The following is a 25,000-nucleotide window of genomic DNA, read 5'->3' as shown; positions in this document are numbered from 1 at the left end:
GACCAGAGCTACAACTCTCAGAGTGTTCTAACTCATCCTAAATACCTTACCCTGCAGTTACAGATAGGTCAACCCTCAGTCAACCTTACATTGGGTAATAAATGAGTGTAGTATTTGTGAACTCCAGTTGTCCAGTTGTAAATGCCCCATTCGACCCAGGAGGAATCCTGGGTATGTAATCTGCCATTATAAAGAAGCTTACTTTTTCTCGCAGTACTGGCCAAAGTAGTTGCTGGGGCAGTCGCACACATAGCCATGGGAGGAGCTTGGCTTCCTGGTGCAAGCTGATAGGTGCTCGCAGGGGTTCAGCATGCATGCATCAGTGCAGTTGGTGCCATAGTAACCTGTCAGGAAGACACAATCAGGCTAGTGTGAATAATTCAAGTGAGTCAAGATTGAAGATTCATTTATTGTCACAAGCACGAAGAGCTGCAGCATCTACCCCCTCTTCTGTCAGTCCCATTTGAAACTGTGTTAATGCTCATGAATTTATCTCTGATGACATTTAACAAAACCACAATGAAATATTGTTTCTAGTGGGGGAATGTGCTGATTACCCTCATAAAAATAGAGAACCCCCACCCCCTCTCTCTACCTCTCTCACACACACACACACACACACACACACCTGTGTGGCAGGTGCAGGAGTATGAGTCCCAGTCATCGCTACAGTAGCTGTTGCGTGGGCAGGGGTTGGACAGGCAGGGGTCTGCCATGTTGCAGCCTGAATCCACGTTAAACCGACGGGCCTGAGACAGACTCATAGACACCATGTTGCTGGAGCTGTCCCCTATACGCAGACCCTAAAGACAGAAGAGGAGACCGTCAATACACACACACACAGGCTCAGAGACACCATGTCACTGCAGCTCTCTGCTATACACAGACCCTGAGACAGATACAGAACAGACATAGATGGACACAGAAGAGCAGATCCTTATGAACCCTGCATAGCACAGTAACAGAAGAGTAATCAATATAACCACTTACTGTTAACGGTGGTATTACTACTAACCTATTATCACACACAATACAAAGATGACAATGAGGAGCTGACTTGTAAACTACATGGAGTGTTGCACCACGGGGAGAGTGTGTGTGTGAGTGTGTGTGTGTGTGTGTGTGTGTGTGTGAAAACTAGGGCACCTGAATGCAGCCACGGAATCCTTGCAACACTTTGCCGTTGTTGCCAGTGACACCCCCCACACTCAGTGTCTTCAGTTTGGCCCCCTTCAGCTTGTTGTCCACCTCCATACTGGCCTGGAGGAGAGCACAAAACAATATTATTAATATATATATATAATATTGCATATGTTGTGTATCTACATATATACAATTACCATACACATGTAGACACGCAGACCTAGGCATTACACAAAAAGAACTGTGTGATGCTCTCCTCTGTGGCCAGGGAGCTGATTCTGCAGGTACACATGTCAGTTTCCTATAGTGCCTCCTTCAGCACGTCATCAGCAACAGGAGTTTAATCTCTGAACGTAACAGATGGGCTACGAGTAGGCACACCCTCACACACATACACAGGCCATTCTTATGCATGCACACACTCAAAATCACACATACACCCTCTTTCTCTCTCTCCCACACACACACATACACACACACACACACACACACACACAATATGGACACAAACACACACACTCTGTTTGAACTCATTCTCATGCAGCGTGGCATGCCCTTCCATATGCCCACCCCTGCGTCGTGTTTACATCCACCAGCGGGTAGCTGCAGATGGCACAGGCCCACATGCACAATGCCAGTCTCCACAGACATGAGTGGCATCACCACATGGGGACCTCATCTCCACTCGCCCACACCACTCAGAGCATGGTTCAGCTGGTGTTATTATAGTACGACAATGAGGGTCAGCGCAACTGGTCGGGTCTTCAGGCAACACACTGACGATAGGACTGGAGTTGTGTCATATCAAAGCCACTAAGCAATTCTTTATAAAGCTATAACAGGATTTAATGTGCATTGTGGAAGAGTGTGTGTGTGTGTGTGTATGTGTCAGAGTATTTAGTATGCTATTTGCCTCTGCATGTGTAGGTGCACAGATATTGAAGTGAGTCTGTGAATGCCATGTGTGTATGCATAAGTGTGTAAATGTGAGCATAAATCAATGCATGTCTTTGTACAGACTGTGTACATTATCAGATTGTGAGTGTGAGTGTGTGTGTGTGTGTGTGTGTGTGTGTGTGTGTTCGTATCTCACCATGTAGAGGCCGTGGTCAAAGGTCAGCACAACCCTGTGGCGTCCTGCTCCACCCCCAGCAGCTCCCCGCAGCTCCACCTGTGCGTGGTGCCAGTCCCCATCATTCACTGTGACATCATCAAGACGAGACAGCCCAGAGTCCTCACCACGCTGCACCAGAAGCTGCAGTCTGCCCTCCCTCAGCTGTGTGAGAGAGAGAATTATAGAGAGAGAGAGAGAGAGAGAGAGAGAGAGAGAGAGCGAGAGAGAGAGAGGATGGGGGGAGGGGTGGGGTGGAGGGAGAGAGAGAGATCAGCACAGAGAGGTGAGCAGGAACAGAATGAAAGAAAGAGAGGGAGAGCAGAGAAGAGAGAGAGAGAGAGATAGAGGGCAATTGGGAGAAAGGAGATGAGAGGAGATAACACATGGAGGACAAACAGGAAAGAATGAGCAGTAGTAAATGTGACCAAGCACATACAATCATCACATCCACTTTGCCCATGGTGTTCAAGGTCAGGGATTGGGAGCTCCCCTCCATTAACTCATACAAACAGCAGATCCTCTATAACATAGTGTGTAGCTATGGCAACATCTGCCCTGCTGCTCAGCCTCCTTCAAAAACAAGAACAGCTTGTAATTTGGCTGCCTTTGTTCTGCACATGAAATATTAAAAGCGCCTGATGCGCTCCACCAGGCCAACAGATGGCGCTCTCCTACTGCACAGGCATGGCTGCGCTGGTGGTGTGGTTTGGTGCACTGTGAGTGACACTGATGCTGAATGCAGTGTACAGGAGAGACCCGTGGGGAGATGAGAGGGGGATCCCAGCAGAGACCCCGACTGCATGTGCTCAAGCGGCCACCGTGTGATTAATCACAAGAGAAAGGCTTGGGAGCAGTTTCAGCTTTATTTCATCCGACATGCACACAGATGGCACCCACCGAGTTTACCAGATACCGGGGAGCCTCCGCTAGACGGGGGCTGGTAGGGATTAGGAGTGCAGCTGGAGTATGAGGTTAAATAGAATGAACTTCAGAGAGATTCTGCAGTGTGTGTGTGAATTAGCATTAATGTGGCAGAAGTTGTTTTCCACTATTTTGCATTTTTTTGCCTAAGTGGTCTGTGCCAGGTGTATGTGGGCGAGGGCTGTGGGTGTTGGGATACAATTTGGGGTCACCTTCAAGTGTGAAATGTGTCATCATCTCAACACTAGAGCAACACAATGATGCTGATTAATTGTGAGGAGCGTGTGTACGTGTGTGTGTGTGGGTGGGGACGTGACGTCTCTATGTGTAAATGGTGTGGATGTTTGGATCCCCAACAAGTGTGAGGTAGGCATGCGTCACCTCATCATGATATTGTAATGCTGGCTTGTTGTAAAGAGAGGGTGTGTGTGTGTGTGTGTGTGTGTGTGTGTGTGTGTGTGTGTCTCACCTGCAGAGTCAGGTTGTGGTGCTGACCCGCTGTCAGGTGCAACAGGGTTGAGCTTGGTTCCCGGGTTCGGAACATGATCTCGAGCTGCCATGGCAACGTCACAGACACCGCCAAATTGCTCCACAGCAACAGGCTGTTGCCCTGGAAACGCTGAGCGTTTGGCATCACTGCGTGAATCGGACAAGAGAACAAGGTTGTTTTTTTTAAAGAAAGACAGATACAGAGAGAAAGAGAGAGAGAGAACAGTGGTGGAATCAGAAAGGGTGACAAGTCACGTGTCACCTGACACCTCCTACAGGTGAGTGTCCAGACACAGCGCTGCTACAGCATCTCACCCAGATGAACAGCTACACAAGTTCACCTCTACACTCAGAGAACAGAGAAGTTAAGAGAGCATGGAACACCAGCTCCAATCCATTCATTAAATAATCACAATCGAACCACCATACAGCTGGTCTCATGAGTCAGTGATGGTGAGAATGTATGAGAAATGTTTGTGTGTGTGTGTGTGTGTGTGTTAGTGTTAGTGTTCATGTGTCCATGGAAAGAGAAGATTCTTAACTGTGCAGGTAGCACCTAAACTGTGATGAGATTGGGGTGGGGGTAGATCTGGCAGTTATCCTGAGTAAGCCACCTGTTTTTATTCCCGTCACACATGCACACACAGACCCGCTTGCACACTGACACACTTACAAATAACAGCACACACACCCCTGAGAACAACAGTGCATGCGTGCGCACACACACACATACTGGTATGAATATAAATGCGCACAAACAAAACTCAGACACACAAACAAACAAACCCACACAACACAGGACTAGTGTTAAAATGCTTCCTCCAGCTCATCTTCGATCTACCTGTTTCAGAGCCACGCAGACGCACACACACACACACACACACACACACACACACACACACACGCAAACATCACAAAACACAGAGGACCTCACTGTTGATCAATAATTAATAACCTCACGCATGACACGCGCCAGACGCCACCTGACTGGCTGGAGATAAACACTCCGAGACCATCCCAGTGTGTCATGGGCACTCAGACATGCAAGAGACGGATGTGTGCGAGTGAGGTTCAGTGGCGGACGTCTCCTTGAGGAGCCCACAAGGGGCAGGAGTGTCACATCGACGGGGACTTTTAACTGGCTGATACCAGAGAACTTTTGCCCATGTTCTTCACTGCCGTCTTTAAAAGTAAACGAGTGTGTGGAGTAACTGATGAACACAGAGAGAGAGAGATAGATGAGAGAGAGAGATATATATGAGAGATGAGAGAGAGATTAGAGAAGAGGAGGCTGGGTGGAAAGAGTAGAGACAAACCTAGGCACAAAGAAAGATAGAGTGTGAAAGGCACAGAGTGTAAGTGTGAAACCAAGACAAAGAGACAGAGCGCGGGCGACCGACGAGACGAAGAAATGTTCACTTGCAATCTGCCTCCTCTTCTTCGCTTCCTGTCCTAGAGGGACGAGTAGCTCACAGGGGTTAGTCTGTCTTCCCCCTCTTCTTCTCTCTCCCCCCCTCCCCCATCCATCGTCCTCACTCTACAACACCCCCACCACGCTCTCGCAACCTCGCTATGCGCCCCCTCTTTCAACCCCCCTCCTTTTTCTCACACTCCCTTTCTCTGTCTCTCACCTCCGCCTCCTCTACTGTTTCCCCACCATTTCTCTCTGTCTGCCACTGAAAGACTCCATCTCAGCCTTTTTCTTCTCTTGGGGGGGGGGGGGGGTCGTCATTGTCAGCAGACTGAGAAGGAAACTCTCTCTTGCCACCCCCACCTTCATTCTCAAAGTCATTATTAATCAGCTTATCAAGAGTGAATACACCTCCTATAACTTAATGGAATACTGCACACACACACACACACACACAGGGAGAACCAGTGAGTCTCCTCTGTATCCTGGTACATCTGTCATTGAAAGCAAAGACACACACAACCTATGGAAGATTGTGCTGTGAGATGCACTCTCTAGCAGATTTGTAGACACATCACACACACACATTACATTCACTGTAATGAAAGCACAGCAAGGGGTGGAAGGCTTTTCTTTGCCACCGTGTGTGTGTGTGTGTGTGTGTGTGTGTGTGTGTGTGTGTGTGTGTGTGTGTGTGTGTGTGTGTGTGTGTGTGTGTGTGTGTGTGTGTGTGTGTGTGTGTGTGCGTGTGTGTGCGTGTGTGTGCGTGTGTGTGCGTGTGTGTGCGTCTGTGTCTGTGTCTGTGTGTGTGCATATGCAGCAGGGCTCAACCTCTAATATTATAAATCAGCTACAGTAAAAATCCCATTTCGTTTGGCGTCAGAAAGTCCTCCCTGGGGGTCTCCTCATGATTACTCTTCATCTCCTTACACAAACCTCCCCTCACTGCACTAACCTCCACTGGAGGCGGAACTCAGACCAAACGCTAAAACCATTTTTACTGACCCCATCTCATCAGCAGGGTTGAGGTCAGGTCAAGGGTGTAAAAGGGCAGGAATGGCTTCATGCTGATATCTGGGGAAATGTCTGAGCCACAAAATTGGTCTTTCCGGATTGCTTATGCTGGCACGAGTCACTGGATAATCACACTGCTTGTAATCCGACTAGGACCCCCTCCGCCCCCAAGTGAGTCTCTGTCTGTGTGTGCTGATGAGTGTGTGTGTGTGTGTGCTGATGAGTGTGTGTGTGTGTGTGTGTGTGTGTGTGTGTGTGTGTGTGTGTGTGTGTGTGTGTGTGTGAGGGAGCGCGTGTATACTTGGGTCTGTATATGTGTGTGTGTGTGAGAGAATGTGTGATGTATGTGTGTGTGTGTACAAATGCTTGCTTTTGCTTTTTGAGTGAATGTGAGGTATGATTTTGTGTATGTACCAAGCCATCCGTCAGGCTCACCTTTCTCGCAGTTGCGTCCTCCGAAGCCTAGGGGGCAGTCACAGCTGTAGGATCCCCACAGATTAACGCAGGTGCCTCCGTTTAGGCAGGGGCTGGTGTTGCAGAAGTGCCTCTTGGCAGAGCAGCCTGGGACACACAGAGTGATGTTGAGATTAACATCCATGACCACTCTTATGGGTCCTAATTAAACATCCATAAGTAAAGGGTGCTAAAACATTCATGATGGCTGTAAAAGTCTGCTCTGGGGACTACCATCTTAACCATCAGCAACTAAAAACCACATTAGAAAGATTAGTTTCATCAAAATTGAAAACTGTCCAAATCCCAAATCCCTGGGAGTCATAATTAGCTGGATTTTATCTATACAGAGCAGTGACCAAACATACACAAAGGCTAGATCAGTGGGACACGTGCTGCAGAAGCTGTAGGATCATTATCTTGGGAAGGATGTAACAATGTGGATCATGTTCTGGAAAGTTCTATACAAAATGCTGCCTGTCCGGTCAGCAGGCTCTCACCAGGGAGGGTGCCGTTGTTGGCGATGAAGCTGGCCATGTCGATGTGGCGGTTGTCTATGCGCAAATCTTTCATGCAGCCAACAAACTGCCTGTTCTGAACGGGGAAGTCCTCAGGCAGTGTGGGGATGCCGCCCAGCAGCAGAGGACCCGTCAGGTCTAAAGATCTGAACACACACACACAGACACGTAGATGGTCATTTCATAGGACTGAAACCGTGATAAGGAGTATATGTGGCTGAGAGGAAAGAGGAAAAGTTCTTTAGTACAAATAGGAAGCTCAGGTGAACTGCTCAATTAACAAACTTTCAGTGTCTATATGTCAACAGTATAGGCTTTACTCTCCGAAAAACAGCAACTGATAAAAGCTGGAGTAGATATATGGAATTGTTCCTTCTGTCATCCAATAACAGCTCCCCCCAAATCTACAGTATTCCCAAAACAGAGAAAGAAAAAAAAAAAACACTGTTTCACTTCCTAGTCCTTACTTCTTAGATCCTGATTGGCTGCCTTGGGCTGAGCAGGAGTAGTTCCCAATCACGTGACCGAATCTCAGTGCCACAGATGTGTCACAGTTATCCACAGTCACCACGACAACCTTCTGGTCCGATGGGCCCTGAGGTAGGCCGGCCTGGTTTAGAATAGGCTGAGAGAGGGAGAGAGAGAGAGAGAGAGAGAGAGAGAGAGAGAGAGAGAGAAAGAAAGAAAGAAAGAAAGAAAGACAGAGAGAGAGAAAGAAAGAAAGAGAGAGAGAGAAAGAAAGAGAGAGAGAGAGAAAGACAGGCAGGAGGTGGAAAGAGGGGAGATGAGAGACAGAGAGAGAGAGAGAGACAGAGAGAGAGACAAAGACAAACAGAGGAAAGAGAACATAGGGGAGTAGGGAGAGACAAGGGGGGAGGTAAAAAAAATACAGCATAAATATTAAATTAATTCTGTCCTCAATGTTTTTGCTTGTATTTTCACTCCACTCAGCGTCTCCTAGTCATCTAGGCAGTGATCTGACACACACCACAACCAGCAACTGACCCTGGATCAGTCTTGCCCCTTATCAGGCATGACTCCCCTGTGCAGTGGAGTGTGGGTGTAAAATCAGATAGAAGAGTGTGTGTGAGTGCCCACAAGTGTGAATGGGAACATATTCAGTAGTGGTATGTGATCTAAGAGGTGGTGTGACATGATACGTTTAAGAGCGTGTGTATAAATGTGATTGTGCAACAGACTGTGTCTGATAAGAGATAGCATGAGAATGCATATGACCTGAGAAAAAGACTGTGTGTGTGTGTGTGTGTGTGTGTGTGTGTGTGTGTGTGTGTGTGTGTGTGTGTGTGTGTGTGTGTGTGTGTGTGTGATGGGAAGCGACGAGTTCATGTGTAAAAGTATGTGAAAACTGCAAAATGCATGAGACGGCATGAGCTCAGAGTGGTAGAGTGTGAGTGTGTGAGTGTACACATCTGAGTGTGAGATTATATACTCAAAAGGACATGTGGGAGAGAATGTGTGTGGCAGGGATCACATGTCATGTAGAATACACACACACACACACACACACACCTTACAAATCCTGTCCCAGTCTGTGTTTGTGTGTGTGTGTGTGTGCATGCAGTAGGGAGCTCATGGCAGAGTGCACAGCTTATGACAAAGCATGTCTATCAGAGCATTGTGTAAGAGATACAGAGAAGGAGAGCTAGAGTGTGTGTGTGTGTGTGTGTGTGTGTGTGTGTGTGGTAGGGAGCACGTGGGGTAGTATACGGACTGAGAGATGGAGCGTGACGGACAGGAAATGAGGAGTTGGGGCCTGGAGCTGAGCCAGCCTCTGACAGCTCACTGAGAGCCACCAGGAGCCGTCACCATCCTCCACAGGGAGGTCAACTTACTCATGACGCAGAGAGAGAGAGAGAGAGAGAGAGAGAGGGAGAGAGGGAGAGAGGGAGAGAGAGAGAGGGGGGGTATGGCAGATTTGAGATGCAGCACCTCTCTGGCACGCACATAATCTCTCTTTCTCTCTCTCTGTGTTGACCCCCTACCTGCCCCTACTGCAGGGTTCAACCACACACTCATTTAGCTACAGTACTCGGAGCTAATCAAGCGCTTCAGCAGTGAAACAAGAGCAGGGGCAAGTGGGTTAAAGCAGGGGTGAAGCTGACCTCTACCAGGGCAGTAGATCACTAGGAGGAACAAACACATACCACCCCAACCCCGTCAGATTGTTGTGGTGTGTCTATTCTTTACGATCAATAAAGAGACTGAGGGGATAGCGAGGTGGACTGGATGGTGAACATTCCTCAGTGAAATTTAGGATCTGTTGTTTCATGTTGAGTGTGATCATGTGAGGCTCGTTTCCCCATCAGGCCTGTCTGTCTGCCCAGCGCTTGCTTTGGGTTTTTATAAATACATCGTTTGTCAGGCCTGGGATAAAAATACACTGAGGCGGTATTAGAGAATGTTTAAGGATTCCTTCCCAATTTATCTGTTATTCAGACGTCTGAAGTGCTGGCCTGTCTGGGTGCCTCCAAATGAAAGAATACAAAGATAGAAACTCCCATCAGGCGGTACTATTTAAAACAGCGTGCCGGAGATGTGGAGAGCTCTATGCGAGTATGTGACTCTAAACCCACACCCAGGCGCGGACATTATCCCTTTTCTCACCGCAAATCAACTTTCTAAATGACCTCAGAATTTTTTTTTAATTATTTCTCACTTGAGCAAACTTTTGCCCTTTTATTTTTCTTTGCCACTAACTTTATTACCAAATCAGAAAAAAAGCAAGCTAAAACAAAAATACAAAAAAAAATAAAACTATTGATTTTGGTACGCTGTCAAAATGTTTCCCTGGACTCAAAAACAATTACCCAAATTCAACAGCAGTCACATAAAGGTTGATAAACCCCTTCACAGTGCGCCCATTTAAACCCCCATCCTCCCTAAGACAACTGAATATCTCCCCTTTAACAAAGGATTCCTTTCACTGCTAGCAGAATCAATGGAGGGAGAGGGGGGAGGGGGAGGGAGAGGGAGTAATGACTCCGTCAATAAAGGTCACGACCCTTTTTCAGCCTGGGCCCTCTCTTCCCAGGTCAGAGGGAGGCGGGCATCGACCACCACCGCAGGTTAAAGACTCGAGTCAGCGCAACCGACGAGGAGGCAAGCAGAGGACATAGCGATCCCTCATCTCTCTAACACAGTCACACTCACATTCACACACACACACACACACACACACATTCACACTAACACTGTCACACACACAAGTGTGTGTGTGTGTGTGTGTGTGGTGTGTGTGTGTGTGTGCATTCACACTTACGCAAACACACATGTAAGCGAGCAAACACACGTCAGGGTAAACACACACAAACACACACACATCACCCAAAACACACATGGACGAATCCAAACACAAGAAAGCAAACACCACCACCCCCCTACACACATACAGAATCACAGGCAAGTGAAAACTAAGGTGTGGTCTCAGGACCAGCACATGCTGTAGGTGGCTAATGGTGGCTGCCGCTTTTGTGTGGCTTATCACTCCTGCATCACACCACTTAATGCATCCGCATTCACACACACCTGGATTGTGCAACCTTCCTACACTGTTACAGTGAGAGCTTGATGAAGTAGTTTGACTTTTTTCACACAGGTTAACTGGAGGTCTTCAGCCAAGCCGGACAAAAAAAAAAAAAAAAATCAAGGTTCCCCAAAGAAAGAGAGATGAAAAAAGATACAGATATGATCGACTCATGTGGTTCTCATTACATTACTAAGAATTAGATTATATAGATGCAAGCTACGAGGGTTAGGGGCAATGAGATGGTCCACACACTCATATAGGGTGAGATGCCTTGTGACTTGGCTTGGGAATGTGCCAGAAAGGGGCAACTCCCTTTCTGCAGGCCTTCGCGAATACAATCGGTAAAAGTTTATGTTCTGTCTGTGTGCCAGACACTGATAAAGGCACAAGATAAGCGTGGTGACCTAATTCTGTCTGAAAAGATGCTTAAATTATGCACTTCAGTTTTGTAGTTTCTCCTGCGTCGTTAATTAATGCCAAAACATAGTAGAACTAATAGATCATTTTACACTGATCTGTGACTAATCTCCCCTCATTCAAACGTCAATTAGATAACTATAGACACCAAGGAGCAGTCCTGACGTTTTTGTTGCCGATGTTCAACTTAAGTCCACAAGGAAACAGCCTTGTGATGCAAAACAAGATGGAACCAAACAACATCCTTGCTGTTCCAAAACTGTCTATAATGACCTTCCGCAACCCCCCCCCCCCTTCTTCCCATCCAACTCAATCCTCTCACATCAACCCCCATCCACAAATCTCTCTGGACACGGTCATTTCCACGGTCCCCAAAACTAAGCCTCTGACAACTAAAGGTCTGGAATGGTCCGGAATGGCTCCTGGCCCAGTGTGTTTGGTTTCGCTGCAGTGACCTTGGTGTTGAGCGTTGGGTCTTGGCCGTCTGGTGGACGCTCAGGGACCACCATGCCGTCACGGCGACAATCCATCCATCCGTCCGTCCGTCATGGCTGTTGACTGACTAGCGCTGACCCGTGGCTAATGCCAGCCAGACGCGCCGGCTCAGCCAAACAAAAGCCCAGTGCTGTCAACGCTGATTGGAGAGCACATATTTGCTCAGGACTACAAACATACCCCCTCCATCTCCCCGTGCTTCCTCAAATAATGCTGACCAAGGATCATGGGAGTCTGAGTTTGAGTTTTCAGGCCTGACCCTCTGCAGTGACAGGAGGAACCAGCCATGACCTTCAGCAGGCAGGAGACTCGGGGAGGGATCAGTGGAATGTTACCCATCCTGTGATTGATGGACAGGTCTCCATGGCGATGCAGAGACGGGTTAGCCCTGTGGCGCTGTCTTTTGGCTAAAAGCCTTTATCACCGCTGCCACTTTGCTACCCTTCTTCCCCTTGGTCTGTCCGTCTGTCTTTCCTCTCCTTTCTCTTCCCCCCTCTCCCTCCCTTTTTTCCCTTCCTCTTTTCATTTCATTCTGCTACTCTGCTCCTGTTCAGCCTTCAACAGAGAGTGAGAGGGGCACCACCCCAGGGCCGAGGCTTTCAGGGCTGGGACCAGCACAAAGCACGCGGTCATTGCCATTCTCCACACCGTGCTCGCTCTCCGCCAGAAAGGCACTTTTCAATCTCCAATGCCTTCCCCGCTGCGAGGGCCTGCAGGCCGCTGTGAGGCCGCAAGGCATTGTGGGATGGCTTCAGGAGGGCAGAGCCAGCACTGAAAGATTGCGCTGCAGGAGCTGGACCAATGAGCTTTCAGCGGAGTGGGACACAGAGCTCTGATTGGGGTGGGGTGGGGTGGGGGTGGTCACCATCAGTTCCTGCCTCAGCCAGCAATGTCCAGTTTTATGTCTTTTTCCAACCGTCAAAGTCATCAGCAGCACTCCCCCGTGAGTGCCTCTCTCTCCCTCTGGGTCATCTTACAGTCTTGACTTAATTAAAAGAAGTCTTGAGGGTAATTGCCTTTTCTGAGAGACATTCAGGGCATCTGTAATTAGCAGTGAAGAGTCAAATGAACTTGTTGCTTGTCTTGTTCCAGAAGCTGCTGGTGACCTTTGATCACCCATGTCACATGATTGACAAGCAAGAACTTTCTGCCTTCTTTGAAAGTGCTAAAAAGCCCCGTCTCCTTGGCCCACGCCCCCCTACTTCATAACCAACCCCCTCAAACTTAAAGTTGCACAAGCTCTGGAATCTGTCATGGCTGTGTTATCACAGTCACAGACTAGAATATCCACACTCTGGGGGGTTGCCTGGCAACAGCTTTGTGATGCAAAGTGACTTCCTGAATGGCCTGAAATGTCACATCCTGTGTGAGAGTGGAGGAGGGAGGGGTGGGAAAGTGCCTGGACTGGGGGGGATGGAGGAGTTGGGAAGTTCTTGATGGGACTCTTAAGTCCTGACTGATAGATAGAGAAGAAAATAGACTTTAGCCTCTAGCTACAAAAAAAAAAAAACACCTCCGTTCAGTGGCCAACTCCCCTTTCCTTGAATCACAGTGTCTTGCTGGGAAAGCATCCAGTAGCCTGAATCACACTTTGTTTCATACTTCATCTTTCTCCATCTCCCTCTCTCTCCTCTCTTTCTCTCTCTCTCCCTCCCCCTCCCTCTCGCTCTGCATTCCTCTCTGTCTGGACCTCGGCCCGATCTGCCATCCCTTCAGTGCAGACTGGCAGGAGTGACACAGCGGAGAGCGAAAGGGAAAGAAAGAAAGAAAGAGAGAGAGAAAGAGAGAGCAAATGAGAGGGAGAGAGAGGCGTCTGCTTGATAAACATGCCAGTGCGTGCCCACGCAGTCCCTAAAGGCCTCCATTACCAACACCACACCACCACCACCAACACCACACCACCACACCACCACCACCACACCACCAACACCACACCACCACACCACCAACACCACACCACCACACCACCACCACCACACCACCACACCACCACCACACCACCACACCACACCACCACCACCACCACACCACCACCACCACACCACCACACCACCACCACACCACCACCACCACACCACCACCACCACCCTGATCGCCCCCACCCCCATACTCGGATGCTGAGGCTACACTCATCCTGGCTCTCCACCCCACCACCTGCCTCCTCCTCCTCCTCCGCAGAGTGCCAGTAGAGGTGCTCACACCTGTCACAGTGCTGCAGGATGACACACACACACACACACACACACACACACACACACACACACACACACACACACACACACACACACACACACACACACACACACACACACACACACACACACACACACACACACACACACACACACACGACACCCTGGCAGCTTTCACAGAAGGCTGTGGAGTGTTTGAAGGGGATGGGGGAGCAGATAAGGGCTACGGTTTAGTATTATTCAACACATGCGTGAGAGTAAGGATCTCCCACTAGGAGATACCCCTACACTCTATATCCTTAAGCTTTGGGTTTTTTTGGTAGAATATTTAAATATTTGGTTTAGACCTTTTAAAGGTTGTAAAACCTTAACCTAAGGAAAATTCATTTTTTTGACAAGTGTGAAAATGTATGGGGTCTTCAACAATTTTGCTGCATGTTTGGCCAGTTTGTGGCAGGTTACTCTGACAGGGTTGTAAAAACTGTGGCAGTCCAGAGAAGAAAGCAGGCACGAGTAAAGAGCAGAAAAGAGAGAAGTAAAGAAGAGAAAAGGATGGAATCGCACACAGATTGCTTGTAGCTGGCAGGAGCCAACGTTCTCTCACAAATGCTCAGGAAGCGTGAATGCTCCCAACAGCATGGGATTGCTCAAGTGCATGGGGATCGCGCAAAAACTCCTCCATCACACATGTCAGAGCATGAAGGACTCCCAACAGCCATCCAACCCTCTCTTCACTGAAGCCGGAGGGGAGACGGCTGTTTAGAACAACCCAAACCCTTAGACGACGACCCGCTGTGCGTATGTTGTTACCGCGGCGATGACGGTGTGTCTTACCTTGTTGTAGTAGTGCACCTGGATCACGTGCCACTGGCCGTCACTCACGCCCCCGGGGATGAAAGGCGACACCGTCGTCTTCGTCTCGCCTGCGGAGGTGAGAGGTCACGAGAGGTCAGCGCCTTTCCCTTAGATTCAGTTTCCTTCTTTAAGAGTTAAAAAAGGGCTTTCCGTGGCCCCAGGGGTATTTAGGCTGAAATGAACGCCCAGATTGGGATCAAGTGAGCTACATGATAAAAAGCCCCCGTGTGCTGGTTCAAAATAGAGCCGACATGATTGATAGATGGAGCCATTGTCAGCTAGTAAGAGGAGAAGTAAACTGGGGAAATGGCATCAATGATCTTAAAAACAGGAGTCTGAACTCGACACCCAAGTGGCCCTCTCCCATGAGAATTTCATGTGACAGGACACTGCCCTGCCCCCCTACCCCACACCCCACCCCTCTAGGTACCTGCAGAGAACGTCAGCTGGATCTGCTGGTTAATGATCTCCAAAGCGATGAAGTCATGCTTTTCGTTGAAGCGTCCGTTGTAGAGCAGCAGGCCATTGGGCTCTCTGGTGGCAAACCTGTGAACAAAGACCAGGTGTTACACTCTAAGGGGGGAACAGGACACTTAAGCAGACTGAAAAAATACATTAAATAAGACAGCGTTTCATAAACACACTTCTAGAGGTCACTTGAGAAAGTGTTGCGTGCGAGTGAGTCTCTAGAGAGGACAGAATCCGATGCTTCCTCGTTCTGCAGCATCCCTTGGCCTGCATTTCAAACCTCCAGTCAAAACATGTCCACACACATCATGCAGGGGGGATTACATGGGGACTCGCATGCTCCCAGTCTTCATTCTGAATGACTGCACCCGGACGGCAGGGCATCCCATAATGAAGACCCAGCAAAACGAGCATTTACTTTTCCCATCGCACCATCATTAGCGTGTGTATTGAGGCATCTTGGGAATGATGTGGGGAGAGGAGCATGTGTAGGGACACACACACACACACACACACACACACACACACACATCATCTCATCTGGGTTAGACGGAGGGGCACGGTGCACTGTAGGAATGAGATGTCATGTTGTTCAGAGCCAAAGATGCTCATGATAGTAAGCTGGAGAGGAGAGACTGTATGAGGACATGGAGAGGGCAGAGGGTCTATTTGTCATAAACGTTTCTCTAAGACAGCTAGACCTATTACAAAAAACACTAGGCTGACTTGTCACAAGACTGACTTCCTAAAGGCAACATTTCAATAAAACATGACTGACTTGTACTATTACTCATGATGATTCAAAGGAGTAGATTTCTTTGCCTCACACCGGGGTAAGTTATTTCCAGCTCCTGAGACAATACCTCTCAGGGTCTACAGGGATCTGGCTGGTGATTCAATGTCTTGATTGAACAGGAGTGACTGGAATGTGTCTGAGTCTGTTCTCTGTGCCCACTAGATGCACCCGCTCCAGACTCTGCACGGCTACGCTCATTCTCATCACAGCACTTAAATGAAGCTTCAAGGTCTGACTCATTCATGCTAAAGATTAGCTTTAAAACGCTGGCAGGTGTACATCTAGCACACACGTTACAGCTTGATGGAGAAATGTCAAAGTGAGGAAGACTGGAAGCAGAGACCCAGATAGATTAGGAAGCAAGGCAAAGGTGAGGGAAATGACATCCATTATAGATTAGGTGGATTACAGAAGGAAAGGCAAAGAGCCAATGTGCTACAGGGGGAAATGAGGTGAGAGGCAGAGCAGGAAACAGCAGCGCTGGAGAGGGGATGTAGCACACAGCGAAAAGGTCAGAGACCCACCACCTGCCACAGCCAGCCAATAAACAAGAAACCACTCTGACCTAAAGCTACAAACTGCTGTCACAACAAAAAGCTTCATAAACGCTTAATAAGGCTAAGTAAGGCTTTGAACTGCTAGCACGTCACTCCAAGTAATCAGTTTCAATATTAATTGCTTTTCACCATGAGAAGTCGAGCTACGAGACGAGAGGTCCCTGAGGTGATGCAGCGGAACAGGCAGATCTCCCTGGTGGGGGATAAAGCTTCAGATGGGGCCCTGCTCTGGCACAATTTACACAGATCCACCACACCTGGGCCAGACTAGGGCCGGATCAGCGCCAGACTAGGGCCGGATCGGTGCCAGCCTAGGGCCGGATAAGGGCCAGACTAGGGACGGATAAGGGCCAGACTAGGGCCGGATCGGTGCCAGACTAGGGACGGATAAGGGCCAGACTAGGGACGGATAAGGGGCACACTAGGGACGGATCGGTGCCAGACTAGGGACGGATAAGGGCCAGACTAGGGACGGATAAGGGGCACACTAGGGACGGATCGGTGCCAGACTAGGGACGGATAAGGGCCAGACTAGGGCCGGATCTGCTCTACAATCCGTTGCGCTCTGCGCAGTCACAGACAAAATTGCATTTTGAGATCGTCTTCCGGCAGTGAGTTAAGCCTTTTAATACTTAATTAAGTTTTGTATTTTTTTGTAACAGATTTTCACAGTGTGTAAATTGTGACAGTAGTGTCAAAGTTCGTAAAGACTAACATGATACTGACATACAAAGGCAGGAAAAATAAAAACACTCATACTGTCATCACAGTGTAGCTCAGAGGCTTGAGGGCACATCCCCCTCCCAGCCCCCGCCCTATGAGTATACTGCTATCAGACTAACCTCACAGGAAAAGAAAGACAAACACAGAGAACGAAAGAATGGAGAAAGTAGAAATGGAGAGAAAGAGACATGGTGAGTTGAAGGGGGCAAGGAAATGGAGAGTGTGACACAGCCCTGGAGGCATGTGTGTGTGTGTGTGTGTGTGTGTGTGTGTGTGTGTGTGTGTGTGTGTGTGTGACACAGCCCTGGAGGCGTGTGTGTGTGTGTGTGTGTGTGTGTTTCTCTGCCTATGCCCCATTAGCACACACATACACTAATTTTAACACATCAATGAGCGACCCTGAGCCCTGGGTCCCTTCCAGACACAGAAGGGTCCAGCATGGACTTCAGGAAACACTAACACACACACTGACCCGACCTGACCCTAAAACACCCCAACCCAACCAGTCCTAACCCAGGTCTGGCATCAGCAGGAGCATCGCACACAGAAGAGACACACAGCAAACACACAGCAAACACACAGCAAACACACAGCCCCGCATGAAGATGGAAAACCACAGCACTGGAACAGAAAATGCCATCATTTGGGCCACAGTCTATCCAGAAGAGCCAGATGATGCAAGTATGATGAAGTAAGTATGTATCAAACAAACATGCACACGTGACACATAAGCATCTTATATAACCCAGGGCTCTGGTTCTTAACACTGGCTGCCAGCATGACTCCACTCTTACTCTAACCCTAACCCACTCTCCCTGAGGAACATGTGCATTTGTGTTGAGCAAATCTTTTATGTTTTCGCAGCTCTGGAACATCTGTCAGGCCAGTTGGAGCAGAAGCTTTAGGAGTTCTGTGTGTTTGTGTGTGTGAGTGTCTGTGTGTGTGTGTATGTGAACATAGAATAGGACTTGGGGTGAGGGGGGAGCAGAAAGGAGAAGAGAGGAGAGACATGAAGGAGACATGAACAAGAGCGTGTAGAGAAAAGAGGTTGGGTTGGGAGAGCTGATGAGCAGACGGCCTTGGTGGTGGTGGCAGACAGACAGAACAGACACACGACCAACAGGAGCTGAACATAAATGTGAAGAGTCGGGGAATGGACAGATGAGAGGAAAGGTCAGTAGGACTATGAGAGGATGAGAGAGAGCAGAGAGAAAAACAGAGGAGGATGGTAGGGAGAGAGTAGAGGATCACTGAGATGGAGAGATGGATAAAGGGAAGAGAGGAAAAGAGAGGAGGAGTGGGGCTGTAGGGCAGGAAAGCGGGTAGAAGAGAGGAGAGGAGAGAAGCGGAGGAGAGGAGGAGGAGGAGGAGGAGGAGGGAGCGCTCCAATGTTGCCAGGGGGCACAGAGGACCTGACCTGCTTACTGAAGAGAATAATCAGGCACTGCAGGGGAGAGCCAAGGCACAGATCCCCCCCAACCAGGACGGGCTGAATACAGCATGACAGCCCCGTACAGTAGGAACTCAGATTAATCATTACTAATGGAACAGAAACAACATAGCACTGTTCAGTCCAGCCCATTCATTTCCCACAGTGGGAGTAGCATTGAATCAAATGCTGGGAGATGGTGTGATAATGTTTAGTAGTATGAAATGTTTGATGAAAATATTATCCAACTTGCTAAATGACTCACACATACTGTATACTCAGGACTGTGGTTCCTAAAATGTTCTTCTTTAGTAAATGATAGAGAGACTTGATAATTTGAAGACACTTTTTTTAGTTGATGGTAGTAGCACAATGATGCTTCTGTGAAATGTATCTCAGGTAAACATGAAACCAAGGATCAATGTAAAGACAGTGTTACACATCTTGAACAGATCATGAACAGATCCCCCCCCCCCCCCCCACCCCTCCAATCAATGACATCAAATGGAATGCCACAAGGTGGCGTTGACATGGCAACTCCGCCACTTTCCCGACGCTTGGGGTGTGAAAGGAGCCGCGTCTGAAACCTGATCAATGTGAGCTCGGGTTGCAGGGCCACCTCGCGGCCTCCGATCTCTGCTTTTATTCCCCATGACTCAAAGGACCTCCAAGGCAGCCAAAAAAGACGGAGGGCCTCTGAAGACAGGCACAGAAAGAAAGAGAGCGAGAGAGGGAAAAAAAACAGGTCTGAGCGGTTTCTTTCCAACTCTCTTTTGCTCTCTCGCCTCTTCCTCACATTTGTTTTCTCACTCCATCTTCACATCTTGGTTCATTCCTCCCTCCATCAATCTCACTCCCCCTCTCTTTTACTACCTCTCCTCTTCAATTTTTCACACTCCCCCCCCCATTCCTCTTTCTCTCTCCTTCTGTCTTTATCTTTCACACTCCCATCCTCTCTCTCTCTCTCTCTCTCTCTCTCTCTCTCTCTCTCTCCTCTCTCTCTCTCTCTCTCTCTCTCTCTCTCTTCTCTCTCTCTCTCTCTCTCTCTCTCTCTCTCTCTCTCTCTCTCTCTCTCTCTCTCTCCCTCTCTCTCTCCCTCTCTCCCTCTCTCCCTCTCTCCAACGATATCTGAGCCTGGCTCAAAGCGCAGGCCAGGCCATAAAGCTCCTCACACACAAAGCTGTATTATTTGTCACGCCTCATTCATTAAGTAGCTGCCGTGGGGGAGTGCAGGCCCTGTAGAGTTTACTGTGGCAAAAGTCTCCACGGCAGGCGGAGCAGAGCGCCGCACGGCACACCACAGCACCGCCTCATCAAACCCCTCGCCGGCGTCCGCTGACAGCGAGACGAGCCTTTCATCAGACTCCTCACCTCTCCACCGCATCCGATATGAGCGAGGTGTTTCTCATTTGAGAACGTCTCCTTTCACCGGCGTCAAGACACTTTGACACATTTGTCCTCGTTTGTTTGGTTGTGTAACCCACGCTGTCTCGTTTGTGTACGAGCTGTCGGTGACACTGTTGTTCGTACTTTTTTGCAGCAATAGAGAAACTTCACTCATCATCCTCTACAGACAATTACCTCTGATGTTGCTGGAAAAAAAGAACAACCTTCCTTTTACTTTTGAGTTTAAACTCTGGAGGAGAAGGAGAGAAAAAAAAAAAACACATCACAGCCCCCTTTACTTGGGTAAACAAAAAACAAAAAAGGCAGAGAGGGTGTAATTCAATCCAACGCAAAAGGTCACAGCCAATAACGGTCGGTTTATGTTACCTTCTTAACAAACAGCTGTGGCCGGGAGCAGCCCTTCTTGTTTCCAGCACAGAGAAAAATGATTTTTTTTATGAACAACAGCTGGAGTGAGCAGCTGGCCACGGGAGGACGAGCCCTGATCAGCACAGCACACTGGAGATGCCAACCAATTATGGGCTCTACCAGAGGGGTGAAGGGGGGATACAGGGAGGGAGGGGGGGCAGAAAAAGAGACACGATACAGATAGAAAGATGATGGAGAGCCAAATAGAGAGAAAGAAAGAAAGAAAGAAAGAAAGAAAGAAAGAAATAGAGCAAGAAAGCGAGAACTAGGAACTGACTCAATGCATTAGTCTGTCCACTAACCCTAATGAGATCAGACTCAGAAGTGGACCTTCATGCTGTGAAGCAAGGAATCCTGCGACTGGAAAGAACAACGCCCTGGAGCAACCTAGGGCTCCTACCTCTCCACTGCCCTCTGACTAAAGAAGATCCTCTCAGATCCACCGCGACATGACAAACCACTTCCAGAAGGACAGAGATAGACAGAGGAGAGGGTGCGTGAGAAGGAGAGGGATAAATAAAGAGAGGCAGAGAGAGAGAGAAAGAGGTTAAGAGAGATATTGATGAGGGCTTTTGGCGAAAAGATAGCGCTGCAGGGCCAACTTTGATACGCTTCCATGACGACACAGTCAACCTGTCTGGACTGTATGTCCATGGAAAGACGTCACGTGGACGTTGCGTGAGAATCCAGGAAAACATAGAAGGCCTGTGCGATGGGTTGCAGTAGCCGCCCCAGGCTTATCTAATGGGTCGTTCAGGCAAGGAGGCTCTCTGAGAAACACTAAGAATGGAGTTAATGTCTGTGTTGGGCCAGTCGTCTCTGTCTGTCATATACGCTGCCTGCAGAGGGACCACACAGTTCAACAGCCTCCAAAAACATGGGGGGGACTGAAGAGATTTACAGGTCAATGCCCACATGATGTTATCCCTGGAAGAGCAGCACGAGTCCACTTTGGTCCAAATCTCCAACGCACAGGGCTCAGACTGCTTGGTTTGGCCATTGTAGGTGCCACAAGAGGACATGTCTGCCTCTCCAGCAGCTCCAGAGCTCCAGGACCATGGGTGGGCAAGGTGGACCAGAGTGTGAGGGTCTTGTTCAACCAGTGCAGACTGTGGTGACAGTTACTCAGCTACAATTTTATACAGTGTGTGTGTGTGTGTGTGTCACTTATTTACTGTCATCTATAGCACTAACGTGTAGCTTTCATTGATGATCTGTATGATCTAGTGATTTGACAACAGTGTATGTGAACAATCTTGCCAATAAGGCCATGCTGAACTGAGGCCAGGCAGACTGCAAGCTGAGAGAGGGGGATTGTGGGTTGTTAAAAGGTGTGGCACTCACGAGAGGGACAGCGTGAAGTGGAAGCGTTGGCGCATGCCCTTGAAGGTCAGGAAGGACTGCGGGGGGAAGTTACGGGTGGTCATCTCGCAGTAGGGCTTCTCGTAGCCGCCTGTCAGGCACTCGCAGCGGAAGCCGCCCACCAGCAGGTTCACACACGTGCCGCCGTTCTTACATACGCCCGGGGTACAGCGGCCAGACCTGGAAGACAGCTCACACCGCTCCCCTGTTTAGAGAAAGGGACAGAAAGAATTTTAAAAGTCCTTCATTACAATATATTTATATCACTTAATTCACTAGAAATAAAAACAACAACGTTTAAATCATCTTAGAGAGAGACAGAGATGAGAAAGAGCAGTCAGAAGACACCGTAAAAGATTGAGAGTGAAAGATGAAAGATGGAAAGAAAAAAAAAAAACAGGTGGAGGGGAGACAAAAATAAGAACAAGGGCATAGAGAGTGAAGCCAACACAGAGCAAGACAGAGGGAGAGAGAGAGAGAGACAGAGGGAGGTTGGTAGAGGAGAGTGAGAGAGGGAAAGAGAGGGAAGTAGGGAGAGGAGAGCGAGAGAGGGAAGTAGGGAGAGGAGAGCGAGATAGTTAGTCAGGTTCATTTGCATTGATGACACGGGCCGTGTGTCTACAACTGCAGAGGGTCACATTTCCTTTCATCTCTCCCTCCCTCTTATCACTCCTCTACTCTCCCCGCTTTCAGCTTTCCACTCCGCTCCCTCGCTCATGATGAAGCCCGCCGCTCGCTTGCAGCTCACACTTCTCACTGCAGCACACACACACACACACACACACACACACAGACTGGGGGAGGAGAGCGATGGGGAGATGAAAGAGAGTGAGAAAGTATCTGACACAGACGGAGAATGAGCACAGATGAGAAAGAAAAACAGAGCGCGTGTGAGAGGGAGGCTGAGTAAGCCAGAGGAAGTGGAGAGAGAGAGAGAGAGAGAGCGAGAGAGAGAGAGAGAGAGGAGAGTGAGAGACAGAAGAGAGAAATGGAGGGAGAGAGAGGAGACAGAAGAGACAGAAGAGAGAAATGGAGAGAGAGAGAGAGAGAGGAGACAGTAAGAGACAAAAGAGAGAAATTGAGGGAGATAGAGAGAGGAGACAGTAAGAAACAGAAGAGAGAAATGGAGGGAGAGAGAGCAGTGGACACAGAGGGAGTGAGAGAGTGAAAAGTGTGTCAGTGTGAGTCAGTAAGGTCCTGTAGCGGACGACTCACAGGCCTGGGGACTGGGGTTGCTATGGAGAGGCTGCACGGCTGCCTGCACTTGCAAGAATCTGTGTCAGAGCCTCCCTGCTACAGTATGGGAACGCTGGCGACGTGTCTGTGTCTGTGTCTCTGTTTTGTCTGTGTGTCTCTGTGTGAGTGTGTGTGTGTGTGTGTGTGTCTCTCTCTCACAGAGTCACATTGGAAAGGCAGACAAAGACACTTCTTTTGGGGGGTGGTGTGTGTGTGTGTGTGTGTGTGTGTGTGTGTGTGTGTGTGTGTGTGTGTGTGTGTGTGTGTGTGAATGAAACACAATGGAGTCACAGGGCCCTTGTCGCCAGCAGGATCACCACAATGGCCATCTTCCTGTCCTCCCTCACACTCCCCAAACGAGCAGCGCCACAATGAACCCCAGTGTGGAAGTGGACAGCACCAGCGCTGACAGCTGAACACAGCATTGTTCACATTCCTCCGGTGCTCTGGGCCCTGATGCGCGGCTGAAGCTCTGCTAGGGCTAACAAAAACGCCCCTTCAAGTTACACACAATGACTTCCCGTCACCTCTTCATGAAATATTTACACACAGGGGACGAGAAATAAAAGCAGCTAAATGTCATTGTTTAGGGCAAGAGCTTTGATTAAATAAGGGCTTTCATTTGGTAGGCAATAAACATTTAGAATAAAATGGGGAATTTGAGGGTAAATGGTCCATGATTTTATAAAACGTGGACAGCTCTCCTAAGCGCGCGCGCACACACACACACACACACACACACACACACACACACACACACACACACACACACACACACACACACACACACACACACACACACACACACACAGAGATGTTCTAGCTGACTGGGCTTGCTTGTTTACCCCACAAATCACATCCTAATTTCAGCCGACACCAACCACAAACGACTCACCCTCCTGACCCAAAACATATTGCCGTCATTGTTTCACCCCCGCCTCATCTGTAATAACCCCAGGGAGCAGAAGAGAGCTGCTGTTAGTCAGCCGACGATGTACAGCAAACAATTACGGGCCGAACGCGAGAGGAAATTAATCAGTAAACGGCTTGCAGTGACTGGTTCCTCATTTAGCCTTTTAAGCTAATTGGATTGGGGGGGGGGGGGGCACCAGCGCCCGCTACTCCTCCTATTGTCGCATCGATGTGCAACACTCTCCAAGGTCACCTTTCCTCTCTACAGTGACCTAATTTGCCCATTTTTACTTTACCAGGGCCGGTGGACGCTGGGCAGCGGAGTAGATGAGCAGCGGAGAGGCGGCCGGGCTGGGGTGGGGTCTTAATTGAATCAGAAGTGCGTGATTAATCGATGAATAAAACAAATGTTTCGGCAGATGACATTGAGACGAGCGATGGCCTTAGACAGCCGGCGTCCTGCTGACAGAAGCTTGAATCTGCTCGACACTAAAACACACAGACGGCAGAGAGAGACAGAGAGAGAGAGAGAGAGAGAGAGAGAGAGAGAGAGAGAGAGAGAGAGAGTGAGTGCTCATGGCCCATTTTTCTCCCAAATCCCTTACACAGAGGGACTTTCCATACAAGCGATTAAATAATACACACCCAGTAGAACACAGGCACTGGAAAAAAGGCCACTTCCTTTTGACTTGTCTTTTATCCTACAGCCATTTATGTAGGACAACATCATCCCAGCACCAGACTCGGAGTGTTTTTTTCAGTGGCCGTAACCTGATATGACTGGGTGTGAGAGTGTTTTTTCAGTCAGGCATCTCTTGGGACTGCCCTTTCCACCACAGGTGTGGGGCTTTGGCAGGACACAGGTGGGGGCTTTTGAGGGGTGTGTGTAACCGGGACAAGGGGCAAGGCCGCCCCAAACGCAGGTATCTATTATTAAGTGCTCCTGTGCTGCACTCACATCCAGTCAGACTGTGCCTGCTCCTCTTCTGTTTACCGCTTGCATGAATCATTAGGGTTGTCAAAGTGAGCAGGGCCTCTGGGAATAACACACACGCACACACACAGACACACACACACACACACACACTGCAAGTACAAACACGCACAGACACACACAGACAGACTTGCAAGCA

General features: G+C 48.9%; 1 protein-coding gene across 3 annotated transcripts in view; it reads right to left on the bottom strand.

Annotated features, from left to right (window-relative positions):
- celsr2 (cadherin, EGF LAG seven-pass G-type receptor 2) overlaps positions 1-25,000 on the bottom strand; it is a 68,569-nt gene that overhangs the window by 13,185 nt on the left and 30,384 nt on the right. For all 3 annotated transcript variants that reach the window (XM_031568115.2, XM_031568116.2, XM_031568117.2), the window contains exons 3-13: positions 21,702-21,924; positions 15,000-15,115; positions 14,549-14,637; positions 7,531-7,688; positions 7,046-7,209; positions 6,528-6,653; positions 3,648-3,814; positions 2,237-2,419; positions 1,147-1,260; positions 629-803; positions 203-344 (exon numbers count right to left, since the gene is read on the bottom strand). In XM_031568115.2, coding sequence (XP_031423975.1) covers positions 203-344; positions 629-803; positions 1,147-1,260; positions 2,237-2,419; positions 3,648-3,814; positions 6,528-6,653; positions 7,046-7,209; positions 7,531-7,688; positions 14,549-14,637; positions 15,000-15,115; positions 21,702-21,924 — 1,657 coding nt within the window. The remainder of the gene's footprint in view (positions 1-202; positions 345-628; positions 804-1,146; positions 1,261-2,236; positions 2,420-3,647; positions 3,815-6,527; positions 6,654-7,045; positions 7,210-7,530; positions 7,689-14,548; positions 14,638-14,999; positions 15,116-21,701; positions 21,925-25,000) is intronic.

The sequence above is a fragment of the Clupea harengus genome, chromosome 5 (assembly GCF_900700415.2).
Source record: "Clupea harengus chromosome 5, Ch_v2.0.2, whole genome shotgun sequence".
Classification (NCBI taxonomy): Eukaryota; Metazoa; Chordata; class Actinopteri; order Clupeiformes; family Clupeidae; genus Clupea; species Clupea harengus.
This window is presented reverse-complemented; position numbering and strand designations above follow the sequence as displayed.